We start from the raw sequence: 24,166 nt of genomic DNA, 5'->3' as shown, positions 1-24,166 counted from the left end.
GTGGCTAGTCCGAATTGAGACGTGCTGAAGTGTAGAATACACACTGGATTTTGACGATTTAGCACACACACAGATTTAAGCATCTCAATAACTTAACAGTATTGATCACATGTTGAAGTGATAATATCTGGGATGTAGTGGGTTAAATCTAATACGTCATTAAAGTTAATTCCACTTGTCTGTTTTTAGTTTTGCTTTTTAATGTAGCCACTAGAATATTTAGAATTACATATGTAGCCTGCACTGTATTTCTATTGGACAGTGCTGTTCTAAGGGGAGGAAGACTTTATGGATAATTAACACAGTATATCATACGGTATGTTAGAAAATGATAACTTCTATGGAAAAAAAAAGATGGGGGTAAAGGAGTGTATTCATTTCCTATTGCTGCTGTAAAAAAATGATCACAAACTTAGTGGTTTAAAAAGACACAAATTTATTATCTTGTAGTTTTAAAGGTCAGAAGTCCAAAATAGGTCTTGGTGGCCTAAAATCAAAGGCTGAGCTCCTGGGGCCCAAAATCAAGGGAGGTTCTAAGGCAAAATCCATCCCTTATGTCCCTTCTTCTGCTTCTGGCTACAGAACACATCACCCTGACCTCTGCTGTGTCATCAACCTCTTCCTCTGCCTCTGACCTTCCTAGAAGGACCCTTGTGATGACATTGGGCCCACCTGAATCAAGGATATAATCTCTCCATTTCAAGATCCTCAATGTGATCACATCTGTAAAGTCCCTTTTACCATGAAGGTAACATATTCACGGACTGGGGATCAGAAGGTGGACATTTGGAGGGGGAGGGCATTATTCTACCTACCACAGGGAGAGTCAAGCAAGAGCAGTTGCAGTTTTAGGCAGGGGTGTCAAGGAGAGCCTCATGGAGAAGGTGACTTATGCCTAAAGATTCAAAGGAGCAGTATGGGTATTAGGAAAGGGCATTCCAAGAAGCAGGAGCAGCCAGTGCAAAGGCCCTGAGGTGGGCTGGTCCCTTTCCCTGGAAACCCGTCTACTTTACTGCCCTTAAATCACAAGGGTCAGAAGTAAGTGCTGTCCCAGGTGCCTCCTGCATCTTGCTTGAGGAGCAGAAAGGTCTGAAGCCCCTAATCATCATTGGTCTCTGGGCATGGTCTCTATTGCCCATGGTTCCTTAAAGGGCAGATCATCCTGTGGGGAGAGGCAGGAGGTCAGAAAGACAATAGGTCCAGCCCCCCCACCCCACCTCAAGCCCACTGGGGCAATCACCTGGGCTCTGGGTTGGCCCTGTCCGTGCAGCGTCCGCCTGCGGTGCCACTGGCGCAGGGAGGCACGAGCCTCAGAGCTGAGCCCCTGAGGTGCACGGCCTGCGTCCGGCTGGTAGTGGGCAATGTGATACAGCGCCCCAAACCACGTGGTCACGTAGTACCCAGCTAAGGACAAGAAGGGGAGGTCAGCGCAGCTCTCGCGTCTTCCCTGGTTGCCTGAGGATGCCCTGCAGTTTGCCTGCCTTCACTCCTAATGCAGGGGGAGGCTGTTTGGGGTGTGGGCAGCCTTAGGACAACCCTCTGTTGGGCCCCAGTGTTCTGGTGGTGGGGGCTCACCTTCTCCCCGTAGGTCGCCCGGATCCAAGAGCTCCATAAGAAACTCCACATCCAGCTGCGTCTCCCCAATGTGGGGACTCCAGATGAGTTCCTCCGTCAGCGCTGGCAGAAAGGCGTCGGCCCCCAGGGGTTCTGGGGGACACAGAGGACAAGCTCTGAGGTGGATGGGGTCGTGCAGTCACCTTCCATTCTAGCCCCAGAACCGCGGGCGCTGGGTGCCCTTCTACCTTGTTGGGCACACAAATGCCTCTCAGCCGATCCCCAGGCCCGCACAGACGTCTCCCGCTGGATCATGTCACCCTCTCCCCTCCGCGTGCGCACAGACGCCTCCTACCTGGCTCCCACAACCGTCAAACCACCCCACAGCCAGGTAGGTACCGCCCACTTCGTTACCTTGGTTTTCGCCGACAGCCAGGCCCGCATAGACGTCATGGCACACCGCCAGCAGTAGCGCCACCTTGCGGCGTGGGGCGCAGGCGGCGTGGAGTTGCGCCAGGCGCGCGTGGATGCGGCTCCGCAAGGCGGGGGCGGGACGCGGCCCCTCAGGCCCTGCCTCCCCTCGGAGGGCTATTTGTCGCTGCTGAAGTCGTTGCAGCTCAGGAGCTCTGAGCGTGTGGAGTCGCCTCCACAGGGCAGGCTTCAGCGGCGCCAGCACCGCCTGGCATAAGGCTGCCTCCACCGCGGGGCCTGCGAGGGTTTCAGGTGGGTGAGGGAAGGGCCGCCAGGCTGACCCAGGTTCACCTTCTCGCTCCATGACTTGCTGAGACCGACTGTCACCCCTCCCTAGCTTCTGGCCACCGCCAAATGTAGACATGGGTGTGAACACTTGTGGAAAGGGGAGTCTGGGTGTGAACACATGCATGGAAGAGAGATCATGGCAATCACACTAGTGTGAGAGGGAGCAGCGGTGAACAGAATAGGTTACTATTCTGTAGGAAATAGGCGTGTGAATGGAAAAGGAAACAGGTGTGCACACAGATGGAGAGAAAGAAGCTGAGCGTGAACAAGTACGTACGTCAAGAAAGAAATGGCAAATGGAACCGGTGGGGGTTCAGGGAGGGGTCGTAAGTTGCCTCCCAGTCCTCCTCATTACCAAGATCCTCATCCTTCCCAGGCTGCCTGCTCCCAAAGACGGCCCTGACATTGGGGTCCTTTGCTAAGTGATCCTGGAGGTCGGTGAGCAGGTGCCGCACATCCTGAAGCAGCTCTGTGGCAGGGTCCCCAGGCCGATGGGGACCCCCAGAATCTGAGGTGAGACGTGCCCGAAGGCCCCGGAACTGCTTGGCCACGTAGCTACTCCGGGCCCTGGCCAGAGCCCGGATGTGATTGGTGAGCACATCTTCAGGGCCTTCCTTCTCATCTTTGTAGTCGTCATCTTCCTCCTCCATCCCCTCCTCCTCCTCCTCCTCTACTAGGATGGGCAAAGCTGGCCCAGGATGGTGTACTTCTGGGCTGAGTGGGCCTTCCACCCAGGAGACCCGGTGAGGTGCGGGGTTCCTGGGGGCTGGGTGTGAAGAGAGGTTTCGATTCCACAGAACAGCAGCAGCAATGCACTCATCCCTCAGGGACTCAGGGCTCTGCCCAGCTAACCTGGACCATGTCTTTCTGCCGTCTCTGAAGGTGCCTCTGGGAGGTTCTGCTCCATTTGCCTCCCTCTGTGGATCTCCAGGTGGAGCTTATTCACCACGGAAAGTACCCTCCCTGAGGTGTTGAGGTGGATGCTGCCAATCTGCAGAGGAACTGGGGGGCCAGTGGAAATGAAATGTCCCAGACATCCAAAGGAAAAGCCCTGGTTCCATCAGGGTACCGGGAGATATATCAGGCTCATTGCTGGAGGAGCTAAGGCTTGGTCCCCGGCCCCCCTTCACTCAGGTCCAGGAATCGACCACACCCTCCCCCGACTACACACACTGCCAGCTGTCTCGGACCCCATCCCTATCCTTCAAACCCAAGTCTGGTCTCTGAAGTGCCACCTTCCTGAAAAGGAGAGGCCGGAAAGTGGCCTCTCCTTCCCTTAAAGAACCATGCCTCACCTGTGTGTTGGTGTCCAGGCCCTAGAGTGGGAGGAGGCAAGAGCAGCGTTCTGGGCAAAACATCCCTGAGAAAAGACAACAGGGAACTGCAATGTGGGTGGGACGTCTTATGGAAGGATCCTCCCTCTGCCCCTTGATGAATGTACCTGCTGGCTGATAGGAAGGCCAGGAGATGGAGCAGGTCTGGCATGCAAATGTTAGAGGATTCCAGAGACACACCTGGGTGTTGGGGGCAAGGAGGAGCAAGGAAGAAAACTTGAGGGATGGCAGCCTCCTCTTCCCTTGGTACTCTCTCTTCCTCAGTCTTGCAATCCCCCAAAGAACCTTCAAAGCAGGGAAATTTCTACCCCTTGGAGTCCCCATCTTTCCCTGTGTCTTCATGCTTGCATCCCACTTATGCCACCAAGTAGGACTCATTCATTAGACAAGTATTTTTTGAGTACCTATTCATTTCCAGGTACTGAGGATACAGTTGTCAAAAGGCAGAAACATTCACTGCTTTCCTATGCTTATTTTTTAGTGGAAGGAGACAGAAACAAATCAGTAAACAAATAAAGATAAGTTTTGTTGTATTGAGTGTTATGAATAAAATGGAGTGATTGAAAATGACTAGGGCTGTCTTGGCTATGGTGGTCAAAGAAGGCTACATTTCTATAGAGGCCGTAAGGATGGAGACTGAAACAACCAATCAAGGAAGAACATTACTTTGCAGGGAAAGCAAATGCAAAGGCTCTGAAGCTGGGACACATTTAATGTGCTCAAGGAACATAGAAGAGAACAGTGTAGCTGGAACAGAGTGAACAAGGGGCGGTAGATGAAGAGGTGGGCGGGGGCTAATCATGCAATACTTAGAGACCATGATGGAGGAGTTTAAAATTTTATCTAAGGATATTGCATATCCTTTCCAGTGTTTGGGGGTAGGAATGTGTATAACATCTGATTGATGTTTGAAAATACTATTCTGGTTACTGTGCTCAGAATAGATTGAGGAGAGAATGAGTGGGGGTAGGGAGACCAGAGAGGAGGCTACTGCAATTGTCTGGACAAAAGGTGATGGTGGCTTAGACTAGGGTGATGGAGGTAGACAGGACTTGGGAGATTCAGGAGATATTTTGGAAGTAAAGCTGGTCAAATTTGCTGTGGACTAGAAACTTGGAGGTGGGCTCCTTACCTCCAGGAAGCTTCTGGATCTGGTAGGCACTGACTTCCCCTGGTGAAGGTCCAGTCCTCAACACCAGGACCTGGTTAGGGTCATGTCCTGTGACCAGGAAACTCTGGGGGGATGGAGGCAAAGGTCAGCTTGAAGAGGATTTGTGCAGAGTCTGTTACTTTTGCATGCCTAGCATCCATTTGCTTTATTTTGGATTCCACACCCCAATTTTCCTTTAGAGAAACCCACTCCCTGCTCTCCATCCCTGTAGGTGGGACTCACTCGCCCAGGCCCTTGGGGTGGTCCATGACCTGACCTAGCCAATAGAGTGACAGTGCTCTCTGATCACTGCGACTGGTTCAGAGATGGGCATGTGAACCAAACTCAGCCCATGGAAATCTTCCACAGGATTTTTGCTGGAGCTCTTTGGGAAAGGCCTCCTTTTACACTGAGGTTGCTAAGCTTGTGAGATGAGGCACTGAGCTGGGGAAAGCCATCTCTGCCACTAGTAGGAGAGAGCGCTCTGTGGAGGAAGCTGTGCTGACCCATTAGTCGCCTTATCCTAGTCTACGTCCTCTTCCTTGCAAAACTCCAGCTGTGTGCAGGGCATCAATATGCCCAGCCATAGAAGATGGATAATGATGTAAGCAGTGTTTCTCACCTCTAGCGTTATAACTCCTATGTGAGCTTTTAAATACTCCGGGCTCTTCCCCTGCCTGGAATGCACACATGTGCCTTGTCCTGGGGCAGCCACTGAGCAACCATGAGAGATGTCCCAGGGAACTGCAGAGAACCTGGCCTGATGTCACTCAAGCCTCCCAACTAGAGCCAGCAGCTGCCTCTCTGATATATGAGGAAGATAAATACCTATTTGGTTAAGCTACTATGGAGTGAGTGTTTGTTACTTGCAGCCCAAAACATTCACAATTCCCCACAGTTTGAAGCAAAGGCAAGGAATGGGATGAAGAGAAATTGGTAAGTTGTCCAACATTCAGGATCCAGACGTTCCTAAAATTACTTTTACCTCTGGATTTTTCAGTCATTTGAGTCAGTAAGTAGCCTTTTGGGTTGGCCTGGTTTTTGTTGTCCCGGCTGCTCCAGGGTACCACAGGGAGGGGCAGAGAGGGTCCCTGGCGGGAGTACTCACCCCTGGTGGCCACAGCTCTAGAAGGGCTTCTGCATCCTGGCCATGCAGCTCTGGGATCTGCCACACCCCCCATGTCCTCTGCAGGCGAAGGAGTGGCTCTGGGGTCTTGAGGATCCCTAAGGAGGTCTCACCTGCTCCATTCACCTGTGATGGGACCAGTCTGGGACATGCAGGGTCCAGCAGACCAGGTCAGAGGTGGGCAGTTGGACACTGAGGTGGGGGTCAAAGGTATAGGTAGGGGCAGCACAGGGATGAGATGGGGTCCAGGGTACTATAGGGGGTGAGTATGGATGGAAGGGGCCTCTGAATCCAGGGACAGGAGCTGGGGACCCAGCCCCAGCAGCCCTCACCTGTCCCCATCAGTGGGGCCTGCAGAGACCTTGTCTTCCAGTTGGGCCATCCTCAGGATGCACGAGGCCAGCAAATCATGGTCTGGCCTCTGGCAGGGAGGAAGATAAGGCTCAAGGCAGCTCCAGCCCAGAGGTGCTATTCAAAATATTAACCAGTGTGGCAGAGACCCTGACCCACCAGAATGGATCCCTCGCTGTGCCATGTGTTAATTCTTTAGTCATTAGATGGTAGGGAGATCTGGGCTTCCCAGGAGAGAGACTAGTGTATCTTCAGGGGGATGGGGAGGACTCAAAATGACAGCCAAATTTTATCAAGCGGTGGGGAAATATTTCAGATTTTAGCAACCGGCACAGCCATACAAATGTGGACTAGCTGAGTAACACTTGCCAAAATCCAGTGCCTGGAAAAGCGCTCACCACTTTTTTTAATACAACATCCTCTCTGCTCCCCTCCCAGACCACAGAGGGGCCCTCAAATATTTGCCCCCTATGTTTTATTATGAAAAATTTTCAAACATTCAGAAAAAAAATGAAACACTTTTACAGGGAACACCTATATTTCCACTACCTAGATGCTACCATTGACAGTTCACTCTTTTTGCCTTGTCACATATCTGTCCTTCTATCCATGGGACCCCAACTCTTAAGCAGGTGGAGTCCTACAGTGGGTTATCACTTGAGGTGGGTGTTTTTTAATTATTTTCCCTGCAGGAAACCTGGGTAGGAGGAAACCAGGGTCCATTCATCCATGCAGCCACTCAATATTTACTGAGAACAGGCTCAGTACAAGGTGCTGGTGCCCTGGGGACCGGGTGATGGACAGAATAGGCCCTGCTCTCAGGTGCTTCCACTCTTGCTTGGGGCGGGCATAGCAGATGGGTATTAGTCAGCTAAACAGATCAACGAGCCCGCTGACCAGAAGCCCAGGGTTTTAGGGAGCGGGGCAGAGAGCAGGTGCACTGTCCAGGAGACAGTAGGCAGGAGAGGCCGGGGGAGGGAGGCAGGTGCTCGTCTGGGTCCCATGAGAGGGGAGGTGGGTGGTTTTGGGCAGGGCGGGATGACGGCAGCTGCCTGATACCGAAGAGAGGCAGTGGGAGGTGACGAGAGCATGCCAGCTGCTTGTCCCTGGGGACCCCTACCTGTTCTCCGAGGGGAGGCCTGGAGTAGCAGGAAGTGAAAGTGCTCCTTGCAAGAGAGGAAGTTGAGCCGGTGGGGGAAGAGGCGGGGCTGGGGGTATCTGAAATCAACCTTCCTCTCTCTTTCTGGGGCTCAGGCCTTTAGGTGACTGGGTTTTGGAGGAAGGGACCCTCTGGAGGGAGGGATGGGCAACCTAGGGGTCCAGGGGTAAGAGACACAGGGCTGCCACAGCCCCTTGCTCTGTTTTTCATAAGAGCCTGAACGTGTTCTGGTTTCCTTAGTGGCCTGAGCAATAAGCCCCTCCCGCCAGCTGCTTCCCCGGCGCTCACAGAAAGGAACATGGAGGCCAGACAGCTGATTGTTAGTGCTTTTTGTTTTTAATTTGTGTCCAATAAATAACATCATCTGCCCATCTCCTTGTGGAAAGTGGGTTCCACAGGAAGGGGGCCCAGCACCCAGTGTGGGAGTTGGAGGCAGAGACCTGGCAGGCCTTCAGGCTCGGCACCCGCAGCGAGCAAGTTGGGCTTGGAGGGCCCACGTCCTCACGCAGGGGAGGTTAGTCTTCGTCTGCTGGCCACAGGCCCTAGAGAGGGTGGGGAGCCTGGGGTGCCTGTCCTGGGTTAAAAGTTTGGAGGTATTCCTGACCTGGGGAGCAGTTAGAGATTAGGGAAGCTTGATCCTGGCCCCTGTGGGTGGTTAGAGACAGTGAGTGCTTAGAGGCGGATTGCCCCTGCCCCAGCCCCAGCCCCAGCCCCAGCCCCTAGGAGATGTTAAAGATTTACCAGGTTGGTGGGGGCTGGAGTGCTGGGGCCCCACTTTGGGGAAGGAGTGGTTAAGAGGCTGGAGACACATTCTGAGCTCCCCAGACAAGGGCTGCAAGTTAGAGGGGGCCAGTGCTGGTTGGGGCTCAGCTGTCCCCGAGGAGCAGGCAGCCTAGGAGCTGCAGCTGTCACTGGGGTTTCTCTCCGTCCCTGGTCCTGGCCTCCTCCTGGGCAGGAGGTGGAGACTTCCTGGGGGAAGCTGAAGTGCTGGGATTGGGGCTCCCTGACCCTGATTGGGCGTCTATGCGGGCATGCTCCTTCCGGACAAGATCCTCCAGCTCCTTCTGTGAGAGGCAAAGTTCACAGAGGTCAGAGATCACTGTGCCTCGGGGTCACAGGACCTGTGGGGCAGGAGTTCAGGGACTGGGCTCTGGGTGGGCTGGGGTTGCCCAGGCTCCTCACCTTCCATCCAAGAAGGTCAGCAAAGGCCAGGCAGCCCTGGTCGCAGTCACCCAGCCAGGCCACGTCCCTGTGGATGGCAGAGAGAGTCAGAGCTCCCAGGCTAGTCCCAGGCCCCTGCCAGCTCTTCCCAGTCCATGTGCCTTCATGCCCTCCCTCCCACCTTGACCCTGGCCCTTGTAGGCCCATTTCCCACAGCAGGCCCAGGCCTCACCTGTAGGCCTTCTTGGAGTTGAAATCCATGCCTCCTCCAAGGCCCATCATCATTCCCAGGAAAGGGTCAGTCTGCAGGGGAAGGGGAAGCTAAGAACACAGACCCTGGAGCCAGAAGGTCTGTGTTTCAATCCTGCTCTGTGACGTTTCTCAAATGACCTGGCCCCTCTGAACTTCAGTTTCCTTATCTGTAGAGTCGGGGCAATCACAAACCCACTCCTAGGGTTGTACTGTCAGTGGGTTAATACTTAGAAGATGCTTAGAACAGAATCTTACACATGTATGTTTTTGCCTGTTCAAGAAAACAGCCCTTCCTGGGAGGGAACCTCTGCTGGGTGTGAGGCCATGTCATGAAAAGAGTGGAGAGAGCAAGTGGGTGTCTCCTGATGGCACCTTGCAGGCCCTGCATCCAGCTAGTCCCGACTATCACAGCATTCCTGTTTTGGCTTAAGTTGCTTTGAGCTGACGTTCTCTTACTTGCTGACCTAGAAGCCTGTGGAAACTTAGAAGCCTAGAACTTGACCCCTCTGGATCCCAGAATGCCTGGTTCTGAGCCGAGGTGTCCAAAGCATTGGGATTCCCTAGAGACATGTCCCCTAGTTCCCGAGGAAGCTAGTGGGGGAGAACGGAGGAGGTGTGAATGAAAACCGACTCACCTGGCCAGTCTTCTCCTTGTTGATGAGCAGGCGTGGGGTAGAGAGGGGTGCCCTGGGGGAGGGCGGCTCAGTGGTGAGGACCCACCTTGGCTCCCCCAGGCCCCAGCAGCCCCCCACAGTCCCAACCACAACCTACTTGCTGATGAGGGATGCGAAGGGCTGCACCTGCAGGGAGGTGCCCATGATGACGAGGAGGTCCGCCTTCAGGAAGTCCTGTGAAGGGGAGTGGCCAGTGAGGGCCGAGGGGCCCGTGCCGAGGCTGGGCTTCCCCACCCTGCCCCCTATCGCCCCCACAGCTGGCTGGGGAAGCCACCTTCCCCAGGGCAGGGCCCAGGCTGCCCCCACACGGGTGGAGCACGGAGTGCTGGCAGGGACACTTACTGACTGCATGCAGGAGAAGAATCGCGCTGGGAGGTTCTCGCCGAAGAATACAATGTCTGAGGCAGAGATAGGTGGACAGACACAGAGACAGAGAGACGGTGGAACAGGGGAGGCAGACACAGGGATGGGGCGTGAGAGGACAGTCAGGAAGAGAAGGCTGGTGGGGGGTGGGAGCCATGGAGCACCTGGGACAGCTGTGGCTGCGGACCCCCCCTCCCTCCCCGGGACAAATCTGGGTCAGGGACAGAGGGTGGCCAGAGGCAGGGTGAATGGGAAGGGCAGCCTTCTTGAGAAGGGGTCAGTTGTGGGGGTTCCTGGTCCCAAGGCTCACCAGGCTTCACCACACTCTGACATTTCTCACACTTGGGAGTCACCTCGGAGAAGATCTTCTCTGGCAGGGAGAAGGGGTGGGCAGAGGAGGGGGTAAGGGCCTGCCCTGCCCTGTCCCCTCTCCCCACCCTTTCCTTCATGTCAACACAAACAGTCACTGGGGAGCCTCTGGGGGTGTTTGCCTGCTCAGAAAGGAACCCCCTTCCTAGAGACCGGCCCCTAGCTTCCCCCATCAGCCCTGGATTCCAGGGGGGCTGCCAGCCCCAGGCTGTAACTACTGAATGAGAGAATAAACCCAAGAAGGCTAATGAGCAGATCCGTGTTCTCAACTGGGGCAACTGGGTTCCACCAACCCCCACCTGGGGCATCTCGGCTCAGAAGTAAGCTCTTTCAGTGGGCCTTTGAAGGCAGCCCTATTTCATCCTGGTCAGAGAGGCCTGGTGGCTCCCAGGCCTGGTGGCAGAGAGCAAAGAATATGCAGCTGCTCCTGGGATGGGGACAAATCCTTAGGCCCAGCTGCTTCTCACCCTTGGGCTCTGTGACAGATCCGCCCCCACCCCCTCCTTACCACAACCATGCTCCTTTAGTGCTTATTAAGTGGAAGCACTGTCACTTGCAACCCATAGAACCCTAGCTTGTTCGGTCAACTTTTTATTCATTCCTTCAACAAAATATTTAGAGTACTATTTTAATGCCTGCAGTTAACTTCGCAACATTTCTGCAGTGACAGTACAGCATCTGTGGGTGATGCACGTGACACTGCTGTAAGGGAGCCACGCGGGGTAATGCCGCCCGTACATCACCCGCAGCTGCTGCACGCGGCCTGCTCAGGCCTCTTCAGCCCCTGGCATTTTATCAGGAAGGCTGCACTCCGGAGGCCCTGCTCTAGTGCTGCAGCTGTCCTTATCTCACAGACACCAGAGCCTTTGTGAAATCAGCATAAAGAACGGCAGAATTGGGTCTCCATGGGGGCAGTGCGCAGCTTCTTAATCAGCACAATGGATGTAGAAATAGGCCCTCTCTGGCATTCAAGAAACGTGGATTCGCTGATTTTTTTTTTCTTTTGTTTAACACTGCCCTGACACGAACAGGGACTCTGACTTCAGCAGGCCCTGCGTCTGCAGCCCTGGGGCCAGACCCAGCGTTCGTGCCTAACCAGACCTGCCTTTGGCTTCACTCTCCACAGACCGGGCCTGCCTGATGCCGACTGAACCCTGTGCCTCGAGCATGGTGCTGTCTGATATGGTGGGCACAGCCACATGGCTTTTACATTTTAAATACATAAAATAAAATCACAAATTCAGCTCCTCAGTCACATTAGCCACATTTCAAGTGTGCAATAGCCCCAGGTAGCAAGTGGCTGCCATATTGGATAGCGTAAATATGGAACAGTTCCCTCCATTCAGAAAGTCCTATTGGACAGTTCTGCTCTTCTTAGACAGTAGTCACATTTGCCTTGATGAGCCCCTCATATAAGATGGGTCAGAGCCCCCCTAAGGACAAAGAGCTAGGATTTCATGACCCCACAGAATAAGCTGTATGACTGGGGGCTTCTTAATGTACATCTCCTGCGGCTAAATTTGGTCTGGGACTTGCTTCCATTATAACCAGGCTATGAGATGATGTTGGGAGCAAGGAACCCTGTTGCCACCTCAAATCTTTAGGGGTTGTCTACTAAAAAAAGCCATAGAATGGGATATGGAGGGGGGACTCCATAATAAGGGTGAATGTAATAACCACATTGTTTTTCTTGTGAAACCTTCATAAAGTGTGTATCAATGATACCTTAAAAAAAAAAAGTCACAGAGCTATGCTGGACAAGAACTGGCACCCACAGTGCAGAGACCCTGTTCCTGGCACTGAGGAGTGGACCGTGGGTAACCCGTCCTGGCGGATGACCACCAGCCCCTCACCTTTCATCCAGCTTAGTGTGTACTCCCGCCGGCAGCCGGAGTTGATGCAGTGTGATGTGTAGAAGGTGCCGTGGGCCTCCACCAGGTCCTCGGGCTCCAGTCCCGCCACTCGCTCCAGGGTGTCTATGTTCTGGAGGGACAGAGGGAGGGAAGACGGTCAGGGGTGAACCCTGCTCAGGGGCAGAGAGCAGAGCGGGGAGTTGCAGCTAACAGAAGCAAGGGCACAAGGTGAGGAGGAAGGGTGGGAGAAGCAAGAAGCAGGGGGTGCCTGAAAACTGTTCACCCTGATGGTGCTACTGAAAGGGTAAAAGGTGCGGACCCTTAAAGGTAGGGCCCAAACTCAAATATCTGTGAGCCCAGACCCACTGCCACCACCAGCCCATATGGAATTCTTCTGCAAATTCAGGCCACTTTGCTTCCATTTTTTCAGAAAATTTGTTTCTGTAGGACCACACAGGTTAGTACCACCTGCGAGAAGTTGGATGAAATAAATGTACAAATTATAACATCTACTTTGTAATTGGAGCCCCTTCAGGTATGGCATCCTTGTGCAGTACCCAACCTGCACAGCTGTATGTAGCCGCACTGGCCAAGCATTAACATAAAAAAATGAATCAGGAGGGTTTGGTTTGAGTCACACTTTTGCTATTTAGCAGTCAGGTTTCTTACTCTGGTTCGGTTTCATAGATGGCATATTAATGTGCATTCTTTTAAGACAGAGATACTTTCCTTATTAAACAAGCAAGAATGTTCTTCTCTTCCACATAGACATATGTATTCTCTCATTGTTCTTAAGACATGCAGCCCCTCTGGGGCAGCTTTTGTTTGTCTGGGAGGAATGCGGCTGAGGCAGGCGCTGCTGAGGCCGCTGGCAGACATTACACGGACTTGGCCAGTCACACACAGCCCTTAGCTGAACCAACTACTGTTTCCTGGAGATTCCATGGACAGCTGCAAGGGTTCCCTTTGAAGGGCAGATGGCCCCAACTGCCTTCTCTGCTCCCTGCCAGCACCCAGCTTGTCCCCAAAAAGAGCAGACAGGAGTCACTGTTCCCGGACCCTGCAGCACTTCCCCTCCCTCCCCGCTATTAGAAATCCTGGTGGTGCCTTTGTTGTTTGTCTCAGTCTACTGCCTCCCTCACATGTAAGCAGGGTGCATGCAAGTAATTAAATAGCATTTCGCAGAACCTAAATGCCTCTGTGTGATTCTTTGATGCTGCTTTTGATAAGCCGCAAGTAAACAAAAATGAATGAGTCTGACCTGCATGTGCTGATAAGAATGATCTCCCCAAGACGTTAAAAGGCACAGAAGAACAAAGGCAGTGTGTACAAGAGGTGGAAAAAAACACGTATGAGTTTGTGTATTTGCTTGCCTAAGTACACAAGAGCTTCAGAGGAGACACAGAAGCAGGTGACAGCAGTGGGCCCTAGGGAGGGGAGCCGCAGGCTAGGGAATACGGCCCAAGGATGTCCTCTACTGAAGGATGAGCAGCAGTGGCCACGTGACGATACGCAGCGACTGACATTTGGCCCAAGTGCCTGGCAGGGAGCAGGACGTGGTGAGGAGGTGGACAGTGGCTGCTCAGCTCCGGCCAACTGCTCTCCCCAGTACCCTTAGCTCTTCCCAGTTTTTAGGAGGAGCCTGAAATCAGTATTTACACCTGAGATCTCTTGATTTGTAAACCTTGGCTCACTTTTTGTATCAAAACATTACATCCCCAATTGACATAACATGGAGGCTGGCTTTTAAAAAGCATGAAGCTGCTAGGTGGGTGTGGATCTGGAAGGGTCTTCCAGACAAGGGGCTAGGGGAAGAAAGCCAACAAATTATGTATAAAGTAAATGCCATTTATATGTTTAGAAGGATTGTCAGCTGTTCGCTGTGGAGATCACGGTGACTTGAATGAACCAGACAACTGTTCTCAAGGTTGAATGGATACTTGTGTCTTGAGATAAAAATAGCATCTCACACACATACACATCATACATAGCTTAAAAAGCACTGCATGGTCAGAAGTGAAGACAGTGTGTTTCAGAAAACTGGGTCAGTGACTGAAAAAGTGGCTGAGGTTGGAGAAGAGGATGACAAGTTTAAGACCACGGTTTTATGAAACAGAGCGGAAAATTTTTTTCCACCTTCGTCTGTTTTGTGGCATATGCCATTTTGATGATGTATGTGTAGGAAAATCCTTGTATTAAATATTGCAAGTAGGGTAGAAATGGCTGCACATTTCATACTGAGCCCAGAATGTACCCATGTTGGCTTTTGTATACAAAGAGCAGGCGGTTGGCCTGCTTCTGTGCCTAGGGGCAGGGCCAGGGGTTTTTGTCTCAGGCAGAGCTGAGAAGTGAGACTCTTGGAGCAGCCTGGATGGGCCGCTTTGTCCTGCGCCCGGGTTTCTCCTGCTGGAGCACCAGGGATCTCATCCTGCCTGCAGAGTTTAAACATCACCTCTGAGTCCAGACTCCTGTGTCGACCCATCTGCCCACATCTCCATCTCGCTGTGCCCCAGACTAAACCCCTCCCCTGTACCCGACCACCACCTCAATGAAGAGCACGGGCTCAGGCTGAGGGCTGGCCAGTGGCCCTTGACTCCCCTTTCTCTCAGGAGTTTGCATTCAACCCACCAGCAAGCCCTGCTGGCTCCCCCTTTAAAATGGACTCATAACCTGTCCACTCTCCCCCTTGGCAGCCCCCACCCTGGCCCAGCCTCCATCTTCCCCTGCTTGGAACTTGGACAATCACAGCAGCCTCCTCTGTGGTGTCTGTACCCATCTCCCCACGGCCCCCCCAGCCTGCCTGTGCCCTATGTGCTGCCAGAGGGACACCTGCCCTGCTCAGTCCTCCTGTGACACTATCTCACTCAGGGTAAAGGACAAGGTCCTCCCCGTGGCCCTGAGCCCCACATGGTCCACCCTGTCACCTTTCAGACCCCGTCCTCTCCATTCTTTCCTATTACTATCCTCCCTGTTCACTCAGAGCCAGTTTATTGAACATGCCAAATACAGTCTCCCCTCAGGACCTTTGCAATGGCTGTTCCCTTTGCCTGGAAGGCCCTCTCTCCCCAGATAATCCTATGGCTACCTTCTTCCCCTCCTACAGGTCTTTGTCTAAACGTCCCTTTATCAGTGCGGTCTCTTCAGATACCTAGCTTGCCACAGCATTCCCCCAACATGCACATGGCGCTTCTGATTCCCCCTGCCTGCTTAATGGTGTTCCAGAAACCTCTCACCATCTGACATGCCAGATATGCTACTTCTCCGTCCTATCCACTGTCTCTCTCCCCACATTCGAGTATCAGCTGCAGGAGGGCAAGGATGTCTGCTCTGTCCGTTGCCAGCAGGGCCTGACACTGGGTTGGCACTCAGTAACACTTGGGACACAAGCTGATGAACTGGGATGCCAGCAGGGCCACAGTGAGGAATTCATGCAGGCACTTGGCTTCAGATGAGCTGTTCATATCATATCTGAGCCCTGTCCCATGGATATAACTGACTCTCTGGGAAGAAATGTCAGGTTTATCCTGAGCTTGGGCTCCTCCTGGAAGGAGCAGGCTTTCCCCACCCCAGCTGCCACCACCAGCCCTGGTCAGGAGCCTTCACCCTGTGAGAAATCTGGACCTAAAAAGAATTCATTCTCCCCCTGGTGGCAGCTTCTGAGGCTGCAGGCTCCCAGTTGCCAGGTGCAGAAAGGATCAGAACAACCTATTTATATTCGTGTGTTCTCTAATTTAGTTTTGGGTTCTGAGGTATGATTTATAGCATGCATGATTATCAATCACTGTTGTGGTATATCATGTGATTTCAAAAATGCATTCATAAAACAAAGGTTGAGTGCAAACATTTTTTACAGTTTGGAGTGTGAGACCCCCAAAGTCCCACCGACTAGCCCAGAAGCCAACAATGTGAGCTGTCCTAGCCTGAGTACCCCAGGACGAGGCCCTTGGCTAAGCACCTGACATGTGTAAGCCGTGGCTCCATGGCACACTCAAAGCCTGGCTCCAACTCCTGGTCTATAAAACTATAAAAAGGTCTCCTTCCTCAAGACTCTTCTCCATCTAGCAGTCGGAAAGTTATAGTGCACTGATTTTGTTAGATCAAGTCACTAGCAAATATGAAATCTGTGGAACAAATGGTGTCCCCTCAGGCATGAAGTCCTTTCTGAGTACACATGGGATGGTCCTGAGAGTTTACTGCCACGTCACACGCCTGAGAGGGCGAAGCTGTTCTGGCCTCTCCTTTCCAAGGGTAAACGGACACTGAGAGAGGTGAAGTGACTCACTGCAGGTCACGCGACAAAGCAGCAGTGGCCCGAGCTCTCAGGCATTGTGGTGCCAGGACATAACAGCCTGCCCTTTCCTCCCAGGATGCCACAGCCCTGCCTACCTGTGTGTAGCAGCGCAGGAGCAGCCCTTTCTCCTTCAGCAGGCGGATGAAGTAGTGGCACACGGTCGGCTGGAGGGAAGCAATCGTAACAATGTAAGAATAATAGAGAAACTTACCATGGCCAGCAACTGTTCCAGGCACTGTGCCCCTTTTGCCTAATGGAATCATCACACTGACCTTGTGAAGCAGAAACCACCGAAGCCCCATTTCAAAGATGAGGAAATTGAGGCACAGGGAGGCTGACTGTCTTGCCAGAGTCACACAGCTGGTAAGCTGAGGCTCAAGGTCAGAAGAGCAAGGAACGAGGGACTAGAAGTTGGACCCAGGTACTTAGTGACCATATGATATTTGTCCAAAGGGCCCTGGAGGGGGCCTTCCCATGCGTGCTGTCTCCAAGCTTTCCTGTCCCCCTGGCAAAAAAGAGCTCACCTTGAACTGCCCAGGATAGAGTTCCTTGGCAAGGGCAAAGAAGGGCTCTGGATGTTTCTGTGGGAGAGAGTCGGAAGGCAGGTGGGCACCCAGATGCCCTGGTGAGATGAGAGCCAGAGCTGGGCAGTCCGTCCCCCACCTTTACAGATGTTCCTCCCCAGGGGAGTGCACACCTTGAAGTAGCCAATCTCAAAGATGGCCTCTGGGTAGGGAAGACGGTACTTCTCCAGGTTGGCATAGAGGCCCGTGGATGGGGAGCGGAAGTCGGGGATGCCGGCGGCTGGGGGAGGGAGAACAGGGAGAAAGTGATCAGGGGCATCGGCCTCTTCTACACCATACTGACCCTCCCAGGCGAGGGCCCAGGCATAGCTTCCCCACAAGCCCCTGGAATGGGCTCCCTCAACCTGGGGGCAGCTATAGGGGGTGGGGATACTTACATGTGGAGATTCCAGCCCCCACCAAACAGATGACCCTGCGGCCTGGAGGAAGAGTTTATGCATCATGTGACACGGTTTGTATGGGGCTAAATGACAGCACCCATCACAAACACCACCACCTGACATCTTACTTGGTGCCAGGCCCTGGGGCAAACATTTTAGGTGCATGAATGGTCCTCCCAATCATCTTGATGCAGGTGGTATTAACATCCCCACTCCACAGATGAGAAAACTGAGGCTCCAATAGGGGAAGGGGGTCACACAGTAGAGTGGCAGAAGAGCCATCAAGGGAACAAAGAATCTACTGTTTGAAATTATACCAACTTAGATTTGAGACCATGTGGAGAGAAGTTTCCCTTACTAATCAGACTGAGACAAAATACATAGGATCTTAGTGAGAAGGCTGTGGGGGGAAGAGGGGACTCCCCCAGAAAAGCTACAGGTTATTATAAAAATCTCTGGCAACACCTCATCTTTTGGACACAATCTTGAATGACCATGTACTTCTGGCATATAACACAGTCTTTCATCGTGTTATTCTCCTTTGTAATCAAACACACATTGGCCACCCTGAGTCCAGTGATTTTCAGGTGAAGGCCCAAGATTTGCCACTCTCAGCCCACACCCAGTAAACAGAGGAGGGAATAAGGGCTTCAGATCCCGGCTCTCCGGCTCCCCAGTGGGCAGTCTCAGTGCACATCAGCACGCTGGGTTTCAGCTGCCTGCTCTATAAAATGGGCATAATTACAGCGCTGACCTTGCAGGGCTGCTGGGAAAATGAATTCAGTCATGTAAAGCTTAGGTCGGCGCTCAGCACTGGGTGAACCCTACATATGCGTTTGCGATATTCTTTCAGTTAATTGTACAAAACCTCTTAAGACCCATGATTTGTATACTTTGTTCCTCCATTTTTACAGCTTTCAGAAAGGACGGGAAGATGTGGTAGGGGCTGAATCATTTCACAAGGGTGCCAGGCCATACGGAAACAGCCCAGTTGCTTCTTCAGATGCTGGTGCCTGGGCAGTTTTGCCATGCGGGACCCTGGCATCTGCCCATCAGCTGATGGATGGACACAAGTGTGAGGCTCTGTGAACCGAGGGCCTCCGGGCTGTCCCGTCCAAGGGACAGATTGCAAGGGTGATAAAGGCTGAGGCCAGCCAAAACTTTTACCCTTGGCTTCACCTCAGCCAATGGACCAGGCCTGGCTGGAGAGAACGAGCAGAGGCCATGTGGGAGGGAGTGTGTGCCTGGGGTCCAGTCCTGACTCTGCACCAAGTCACAGCCTCTCTGTGCCTCAGTTTCCTCCTCTTCTAGATCACTCCACTAAGGACCTCATAGATATAATGTGAAGCTCAAATGATAGGATACCTGTCAAGGGCTTGGCCCGTGCCTAGCAGAGAGGGGAAGGAAGGAACAAATGCTCTGTAGCTGCTGTCTGTGCTCTCTGTGGGGCCCACCAAGCCAGAAGGTGGCTGCAAATGGCTGCCCGGCCTGTCTCAGGAGAGGGTGGTGCAGGGCTGTGGGCCTGGCTGCCAGAGGAGGGAGACACCAGCAGCTGGACGACGGGGAAACTGGAGAAGACGTCCACAACAAAAGGCTGTTCAAGACCCTCAAAGGGTCAGTTGTTCTAGTTGAGGACTGCCTTTCTCAGACCCTGGTGACCTCAACTTGCACCAAGAAATTTAAGCTACATGGTGACCCAGTAAAGATGCACCTCAACACCACACTGGACACAAGCTTCCCGTAATGACACCCACAGCGGACACCAGGCCTTGTTCCAGCCATTCACAGCTGTATTAGTTTATTAAGCCTCTAATGAGCCTATGAGGTGATTACTATTATTATCATCTCCATTCCATCAAACTGGCCTGGCCAGTCCGAGCCTGGTCCTTAGTTCTGCCACAGAGATGTGACCCAGGTCTGGCTAATCAGAAACACAGGAATATGACCCAACCTGGGCCAAGGGGGGCGCTGCTCTTGCTTGAGCCACTAGGATAAAGATGCTCTCTTCAAGGGGAGCTGCTTGGTTGGCAGAACTTGACTTGCATTTTGGAGCTGCAACGAGCTATCTGGGCCCCACCACAGAGGAGGGCAGCGCCAGAGAAGATTAAGATTTTTGACAACAACATGGAAGCCCCTGGATCTAGCCATGCTTAAAGGTAGATTTTAGTTAACAGCATCAACACACTCCTGTTTTAATTTGAGCCACTTTGATTTGGGTTTCTTGTTTCTTGCAAACAAAAGGTATTGAATGGGTCAAGAGGCTATGGCTGGGAGAAGTCACCTAGGGCCCGGAGTGGGTAAGAGGCCCAGTGCGGGTAGGGGACTTACAGCGCTCACTCTGCATGTAGCGGGTCACCCCTTCCAGGGTTAGGTCATCCAGTAGACGCTCCTTTTGTGCGCCCAGGCCCAGTGTCTGGGAGAAGAAACTCCGCAGGAAGTCCACTGGCCAAAAAAGAGAGAGTCAGTGGCCTGATGGGCACTCAGCTGGGGTGTCCTGCCTCAGCCCTGGGCTCCCCTGCCTTCCCACAACTAAAGGCTCAATGTTTGGCCCAGAGAGGGGCCTCCAGGCCCCACACCACCCCCATTATTCCATTCTTTGGACATCACCCCTGGTGGTGGTGAGGGGTCTGGTGAGATGCCTGCCCTAACCCAGCCCCCAACCATGCCCCCAGGAAGAGACTCACTTTCTGCTTCTCCGCCAGCAGCTTCTCCCTCAGTGTCTGAATCTGTGTCCTGGAAGGGGTGGGGGTGGGGTGACCAGGCCCAGAAGTGGGGTTAGGGAGGGAGGGGAGGATGGCACTGGGTTTGGGGAAAAGGCTCTAGCTGGGAGGTGGGCCAGAGAGTGCGGGACGGTGGGGAGACAGGTCTGGGGACCTGCCCAGTTGTGTGCTCTGGGACAGGCTGCCTGTGCTGGGAACCTGGGCCTGCTGTACAAGGAGGAGTCTCCTAACTTTGCTTTTCTGGGTCTCGAAGCTCCTCCTCTCAGCAGTGGAGCTCCGAGGACACCCACCTCAGAGCACTATGGTGAGGAGAGATGAGTGAACCTGTACGGGGCTCTTGGAGCAGCAGCTGGGGGCAGGTCCCATCCCAGGAAGCCCTTCCTACTGCTATGAACAAGTGCCCAGGGTCCACATTGTTGCGCGCACCCCTCCTGCTCTCCAGAGTGTAGGCCTGCGCCCTTCACAGTGCCCCCGAAGCCCTCCTCACTGCCATGTCCTGTGAGTAATGCCAGTGCCAACTCCTGGGTCCTTGCCCTGTGGCTGTTAGCCCCAGTACCGCCCTCCCCGCCCCTACATGGCCTTTATCAACTCCTTCCCCCAGCCAGGCTCCCATATCGCAGCCTCGGGCTCTCCTAGGCCTTCCCTGCTTCCCTCTCCACCTTCCCTGGGCTGTCTCAACAATGCCAGTGGCCTCGGCCTGCACACCGATGAGGCCACCTCTCTGACCCCAGATCTAGGTTTCCTGAGACCTCCTGGGTGCCTCCCCATAAATGACCCGGGGCCCCTCACTCCACCCTGGGCCTCTCCCCAAAGCCTATTCTTTTTCCCGGGCCCCATTTCAGTGTGGCTTCTGTCCTCAGTCTGCCAGATACCTCTTGCTATAACGTGTCCCCTCCAGAGGGCTCCAACAAGACCACCAGGTGTAGCCTGTCCCCTCCCCTGGGGGGTCCCTGTCTCTGCCTCCTTCTTAGGTTCCCAGCCTCAGTTTCCTCCTCCAGTCTGCTCCACGGCCCCCATTGTTTTGGCCTGGCTGGGTTGGCCACTTTTCTCCATCCCAAAGGCCCTTCCCTCTGGCTTCTGTAGTCTGTTTATCTGATAGTGAACATCTATGGAGTTCACCATGGTATCAGCTCCAAGAAGGCAGGCATTTTTCATGTTTACCACTGGATGTCCAGCACCAAGAACAAGGTCTGGCACCTGGCAGGTGCTCCAGAACCTTCCTCCACCAAACAAACGATTACCTGCTGTGTGCTAGACCAGGGCTGGGCCCTGCAATGGACCTTGTTGTGAAAACACAATTTTGACCAACTCCCTCTCCTGCTTAAGCCCCTCCACAAGTTCTGCCCCTATCACTTACTACTTTGGTTCAAAGCCTTTTTTGAATAGAACCTTCCTTACAAATTAAAAATTTTAGATCAAAAATTTCTTTATTGCTTAAAAAAATTTTTTTAATTTAAAATTAAAGAATTATTTTTGCTTTACAATTTTTTATTGCCTTTTAAGATAGTATAAGCTTTGCAAAAATGTTAACCATTAGACAACGTGTATATAACTGGGGGCACTTGCCTCTAATTCCCTTACCAGCCCCGTCAAGACAACAAGAGTACAATGGTAATTACTCCAGATTTTTTTCTGTGCATATAAAACTCACAGTTTTTTTTTCCAGAAACGGGTCATACCATACCACAATGTTGCACCTCGCATTTTCCACTGAACAACGTACTATAGACCCACCTCATCCTTTTAAGTGGCTCCATAGTGTTGCATTGTAAGGATGCACCATAGTTCATTTAACCCATCTACTGACAGGCATTTGGGCTGCTTCCAGTTTTGCACTATTGTACACAATGCTACAATTTACATCCTCGAATTTCTGTCTTTGGGACTGAGGATCCCTTTTTAACATGAAACCTTTTCCTCTGACAGTGGCTGTGTTGTGGGAGCTAAGCCCAGGCCTGATGGGAAGCGCTTAGACCTCAGTGTTGCTCTGCCATGCATCTGTGAGGGGCTTTTCTCATCACTTCTACTCTGCCCTACATCTGGACAGCCACCTTGCGCCTGTGGGTGGGCTGGCATTCTTTCAGGCTGCAGACACTAGGGCTCTGTGAAAGCACTCGAGGGCCTTGCCCAGGATGCGGGAGCAACTTGGCTCAAGGGGGAGCTGGAGGAACTGGCAGGACCTTCAAGCCTTGGTGAGGCACCCTGTCTACCCCTCCCGGAAGCATCTGAAAGGCGATGTGCCAGGCACTGTGGGTTGCAAACCTGTCCCTGCTGTTCTAGCCAAGGGTCAAAGGACAAGTTACTCAACAAATGCCTCCAAATTCCTCATCTGTAAAATGGCCACAACAGGCCTTGCCCATGACAGGGATGCTGGGAAGATGATAGGAGATGATGTACACAGAGCACTGAGATGTGTTCCTGGTTGGAGTAAAGAGCCAGTAAATGCTAACCATGAATACAATCAGCTGGCCACCCCCAGCTACTCAGCTGCTGAACATATCACACTCTCACAGGCCCCAGGTTTTGCACCAGCTGTTCCTTCTACGTGGAACACCATTTCTCACCTTGCCTAAGAAAAATCAAAGGCACTCTACTAACCAGTGTTTCTGTATCTTAATCTGACTCCTAGACCAGCCTGTGGATTGCTCCAGAGAAGGGACTGGCCGGAATCTCTGAGCCCACTGAGTTTACTCTGGTCTCCTACAGAGCCCTGAGTTACTTCGATAGTCACCCTGTAGGGTCATTTTCTAGTCACTTGTTCATAAGATCTGTGAGTTCAGGGGCCAAATCGGATGCCTTGCTCTCCCATGCTTAGCACAAATGAGGTTCAGAGGGATGGGGAAGGGTGGGTAAGGAAAGAGGAAAGTTAGGGAAGGCAGGCCTGGGGTTGAGGCTGCACACCCTTCTCTGACAATCCTCAGAGCCCACCATTCCCCGGGATGCTGAACCAGGAGGTAACGCAAGGGATTGGGGCAGTGAGCTGAGGGCCCTGGGGTTACTCTCTCCCCTCTGCCACCTCCCCCCATGGTGGGGTGTGGGAACAAATCCATCTCTCTCCTTCCCTCCACCCTTCCCCCATCTCACCTGAGCCTCCTGCACCTTCCCTGCCTCGGTCTCCAGAGGGTCAGAGGCTGGGGGAGCAGACGTGGTTACAGTGCAGATTAAGGGGGAATGAGGGGCTTCAAAGCAGCAGGGGGTGGGGGGAGCAAGAAGACCCACCAATCTAGTTCTACTGGGGAGGGCATAGGTGGTTAAAAGTGGAGTAGGGGGAGGGAGGGGATGGGAAAACGCAGGTCTTATTGGAGTGGAGAGAGCTGAGACGAAAGGTGGTTAATGGGGGACAAAGAATCTGGGCAAGAAAGTTTCGGAGAGGGAGGAGAAAGCAAAGCATACAGGGCAGGGAGGAAGACAGGAGGAGTTAGAAAGGACATAGTGAGTGAGTGTGCGGGGGAGGGTTAGGTTTATAAGTTCAGGGAAGTTTAGAAAGAAGAGAAGAGCTACTTCTACTGCAAGCGCGTTTGGGGGAGGAGGTGCGGTGAGGATGATTAAGTTTAGGAGAGACACAGGAACTGGAGGGGAAGAGATAGGAGAGGACACCGGGGTCCCCTAGCGTCCTACAGTTCCCCTAACAACCAGGTACCCTTAGCAACCAGGACCGCGACAACCTAAGTCCTTAGCAACAAGGGTCCTCAGCAACCCCAGGTGCGAGACACACGCGATTGTTAGTAATTTTCAGAAAGGGGCAAAAGGAACCCTTAAAACCTCGCGACCCAGAAACCCACCAACCTAGCAAAATGGATCACTTAGCAGCGGCCCCCGAATCCCTTTTCCCCACAACCCATGCATCCCCTATCACCTACTCCACCACGCGCGCCTTCGGGCCCCGGGGCCTGCAATAAGTAGTCAGGCCCCGGCGCAGCCCGATCCTCCCACCGAGGACCCTGACTCACGGTCCGGTTCGGCCATCAGCGCGGGGCAGGAGCCCTCGGTACTGTCACCGACTGCTCTGTCCCGTGATGGCACCGGAAACAGGAGGGGCAGAGATCCGGCAGAGAACTACAACTCCCAGCAACCACCACGGCGGCA

At 53.1% G+C, this 24,166-nt stretch overlaps 2 protein-coding genes across 6 annotated transcripts; both read right to left on the bottom strand.

Moving 5' to 3' along the window:
• Positions 1–422: 422 nt before the first annotated feature.
• On the bottom strand, positions 423–7,623 carry RINL (Ras and Rab interactor like). 3 transcript variants are annotated; one of them, XM_017657728.3, is made up of 12 exons: positions 7,395–7,623; positions 6,256–6,391; positions 5,906–6,065; positions 4,780–4,882; positions 3,755–3,827; positions 3,609–3,673; positions 3,166–3,315; positions 2,669–3,079; positions 1,969–2,262; positions 1,576–1,707; positions 1,241–1,404; positions 423–1,162 (listed from the first exon to the last, which is right to left on the bottom strand). In XM_017657728.3, the coding sequence occupies exons 2-12, from the start codon at positions 6,303–6,305 to the stop codon at positions 1,106–1,108; spliced, it is 1,659 nt and encodes a 552-aa protein (XP_017513217.3). In that variant the 5' UTR covers positions 6,306–6,391; positions 7,395–7,623; the 3' UTR covers positions 423–1,105. The 3 variants fall into 3 exon arrangements, with proteins under 3 accessions (XP_017513217.3, XP_073082013.1, XP_073082014.1); XM_073225912.1 differs by having other exon boundaries at positions 6,256–6,344; XM_073225913.1 differs by lacking the exon at positions 7,395–7,623 and having other exon boundaries at positions 5,906–5,983; positions 6,256–7,373.
• A 124-nt stretch (positions 7,624–7,747) lies between these two features.
• SIRT2 (sirtuin 2) lies at positions 7,748–24,163 on the bottom strand. Of its 3 annotated transcripts, XR_005062183.2 has the most exons (17): positions 24,031–24,137; positions 23,165–23,211; positions 20,045–20,093; positions 19,689–19,802; positions 17,358–17,399; positions 17,094–17,200; positions 16,921–16,977; positions 16,492–16,560; positions 12,106–12,235; positions 10,194–10,253; positions 9,863–9,918; positions 9,618–9,694; positions 9,482–9,533; positions 8,827–8,897; positions 8,616–8,682; positions 8,175–8,497; positions 7,748–8,078 (listed from the first exon to the last, which is right to left on the bottom strand). XR_005062183.2 is itself a non-coding variant. In XM_037021560.2 (16 exons), exons 1-16 carry the CDS (start codon positions 24,044–24,046, stop codon positions 8,342–8,344), a joined length of 1,170 nt encoding a protein of 389 aa, XP_036877455.2. In that variant the 5' UTR covers positions 24,047–24,137; the 3' UTR covers positions 7,748–8,341. The 3 variants fall into 3 exon arrangements, 2 of the variants coding, with proteins under 2 accessions (XP_036877455.2, XP_036877456.2); XM_037021560.2 differs by having other exon boundaries at positions 7,748–8,497; XM_037021561.2 differs by lacking the exon at positions 23,165–23,211 and having other exon boundaries at positions 7,748–8,497; positions 24,031–24,163.
• Between the last annotated feature and the right edge of the window lie 3 nt (positions 24,164–24,166).

Source organism: Manis javanica, chromosome 17 (genome assembly GCF_040802235.1).
Source record: "Manis javanica isolate MJ-LG chromosome 17, MJ_LKY, whole genome shotgun sequence".
NCBI lineage: Eukaryota > Metazoa > Chordata > Mammalia > Pholidota > Manidae > Manis > Manis javanica.
The sequence above is the reverse complement of the archived record's forward strand: the minus strand, read 5'-3'. Positions and strand labels throughout refer to the sequence as shown.

What these genes read in the sequence shown, in the direction of transcription:
- RINL (XM_017657728.3), bottom strand. Translation starts at nt 6,305, where the DNA reads ATGGCCCAACTGGAAGACAAGGTCTCTGCAGGCCCCACTGATGGGGAC. An exon ending in GATCCAGAAGCTTCCTGGAG is followed by an intron (nt 3,828 to 4,779) that starts GTAAGGAGCCCA and finishes CCCAACACCCAG; the next exon opens with GTGTGTCTCTGGAATCCTCT. An exon ending in GGCTGTCGGCGAAAACCAAG is followed by an intron (nt 1,708 to 1,968) that starts GTAACGAAGTGG and finishes TGTGTCCCCCAG; the next exon opens with AACCCCTGGGGGCCGACGCC.
- SIRT2 (XM_037021560.2), bottom strand. An exon ending in CTACATGCAGAGTGAGCGCT is followed by an intron (nt 17,400 to 19,688) that starts GTAAGTCCCCTA and finishes CTCTTCCTCCAG; the next exon opens with GCCGCAGGGTCATCTGTTTG. An exon ending in GGGGGCTGGAATCTCCACAT is followed by an intron (nt 17,201 to 17,357) that starts GTAAGTATCCCC and finishes TCCCTCCCCCAG; the next exon opens with CCGCCGGCATCCCCGACTTC.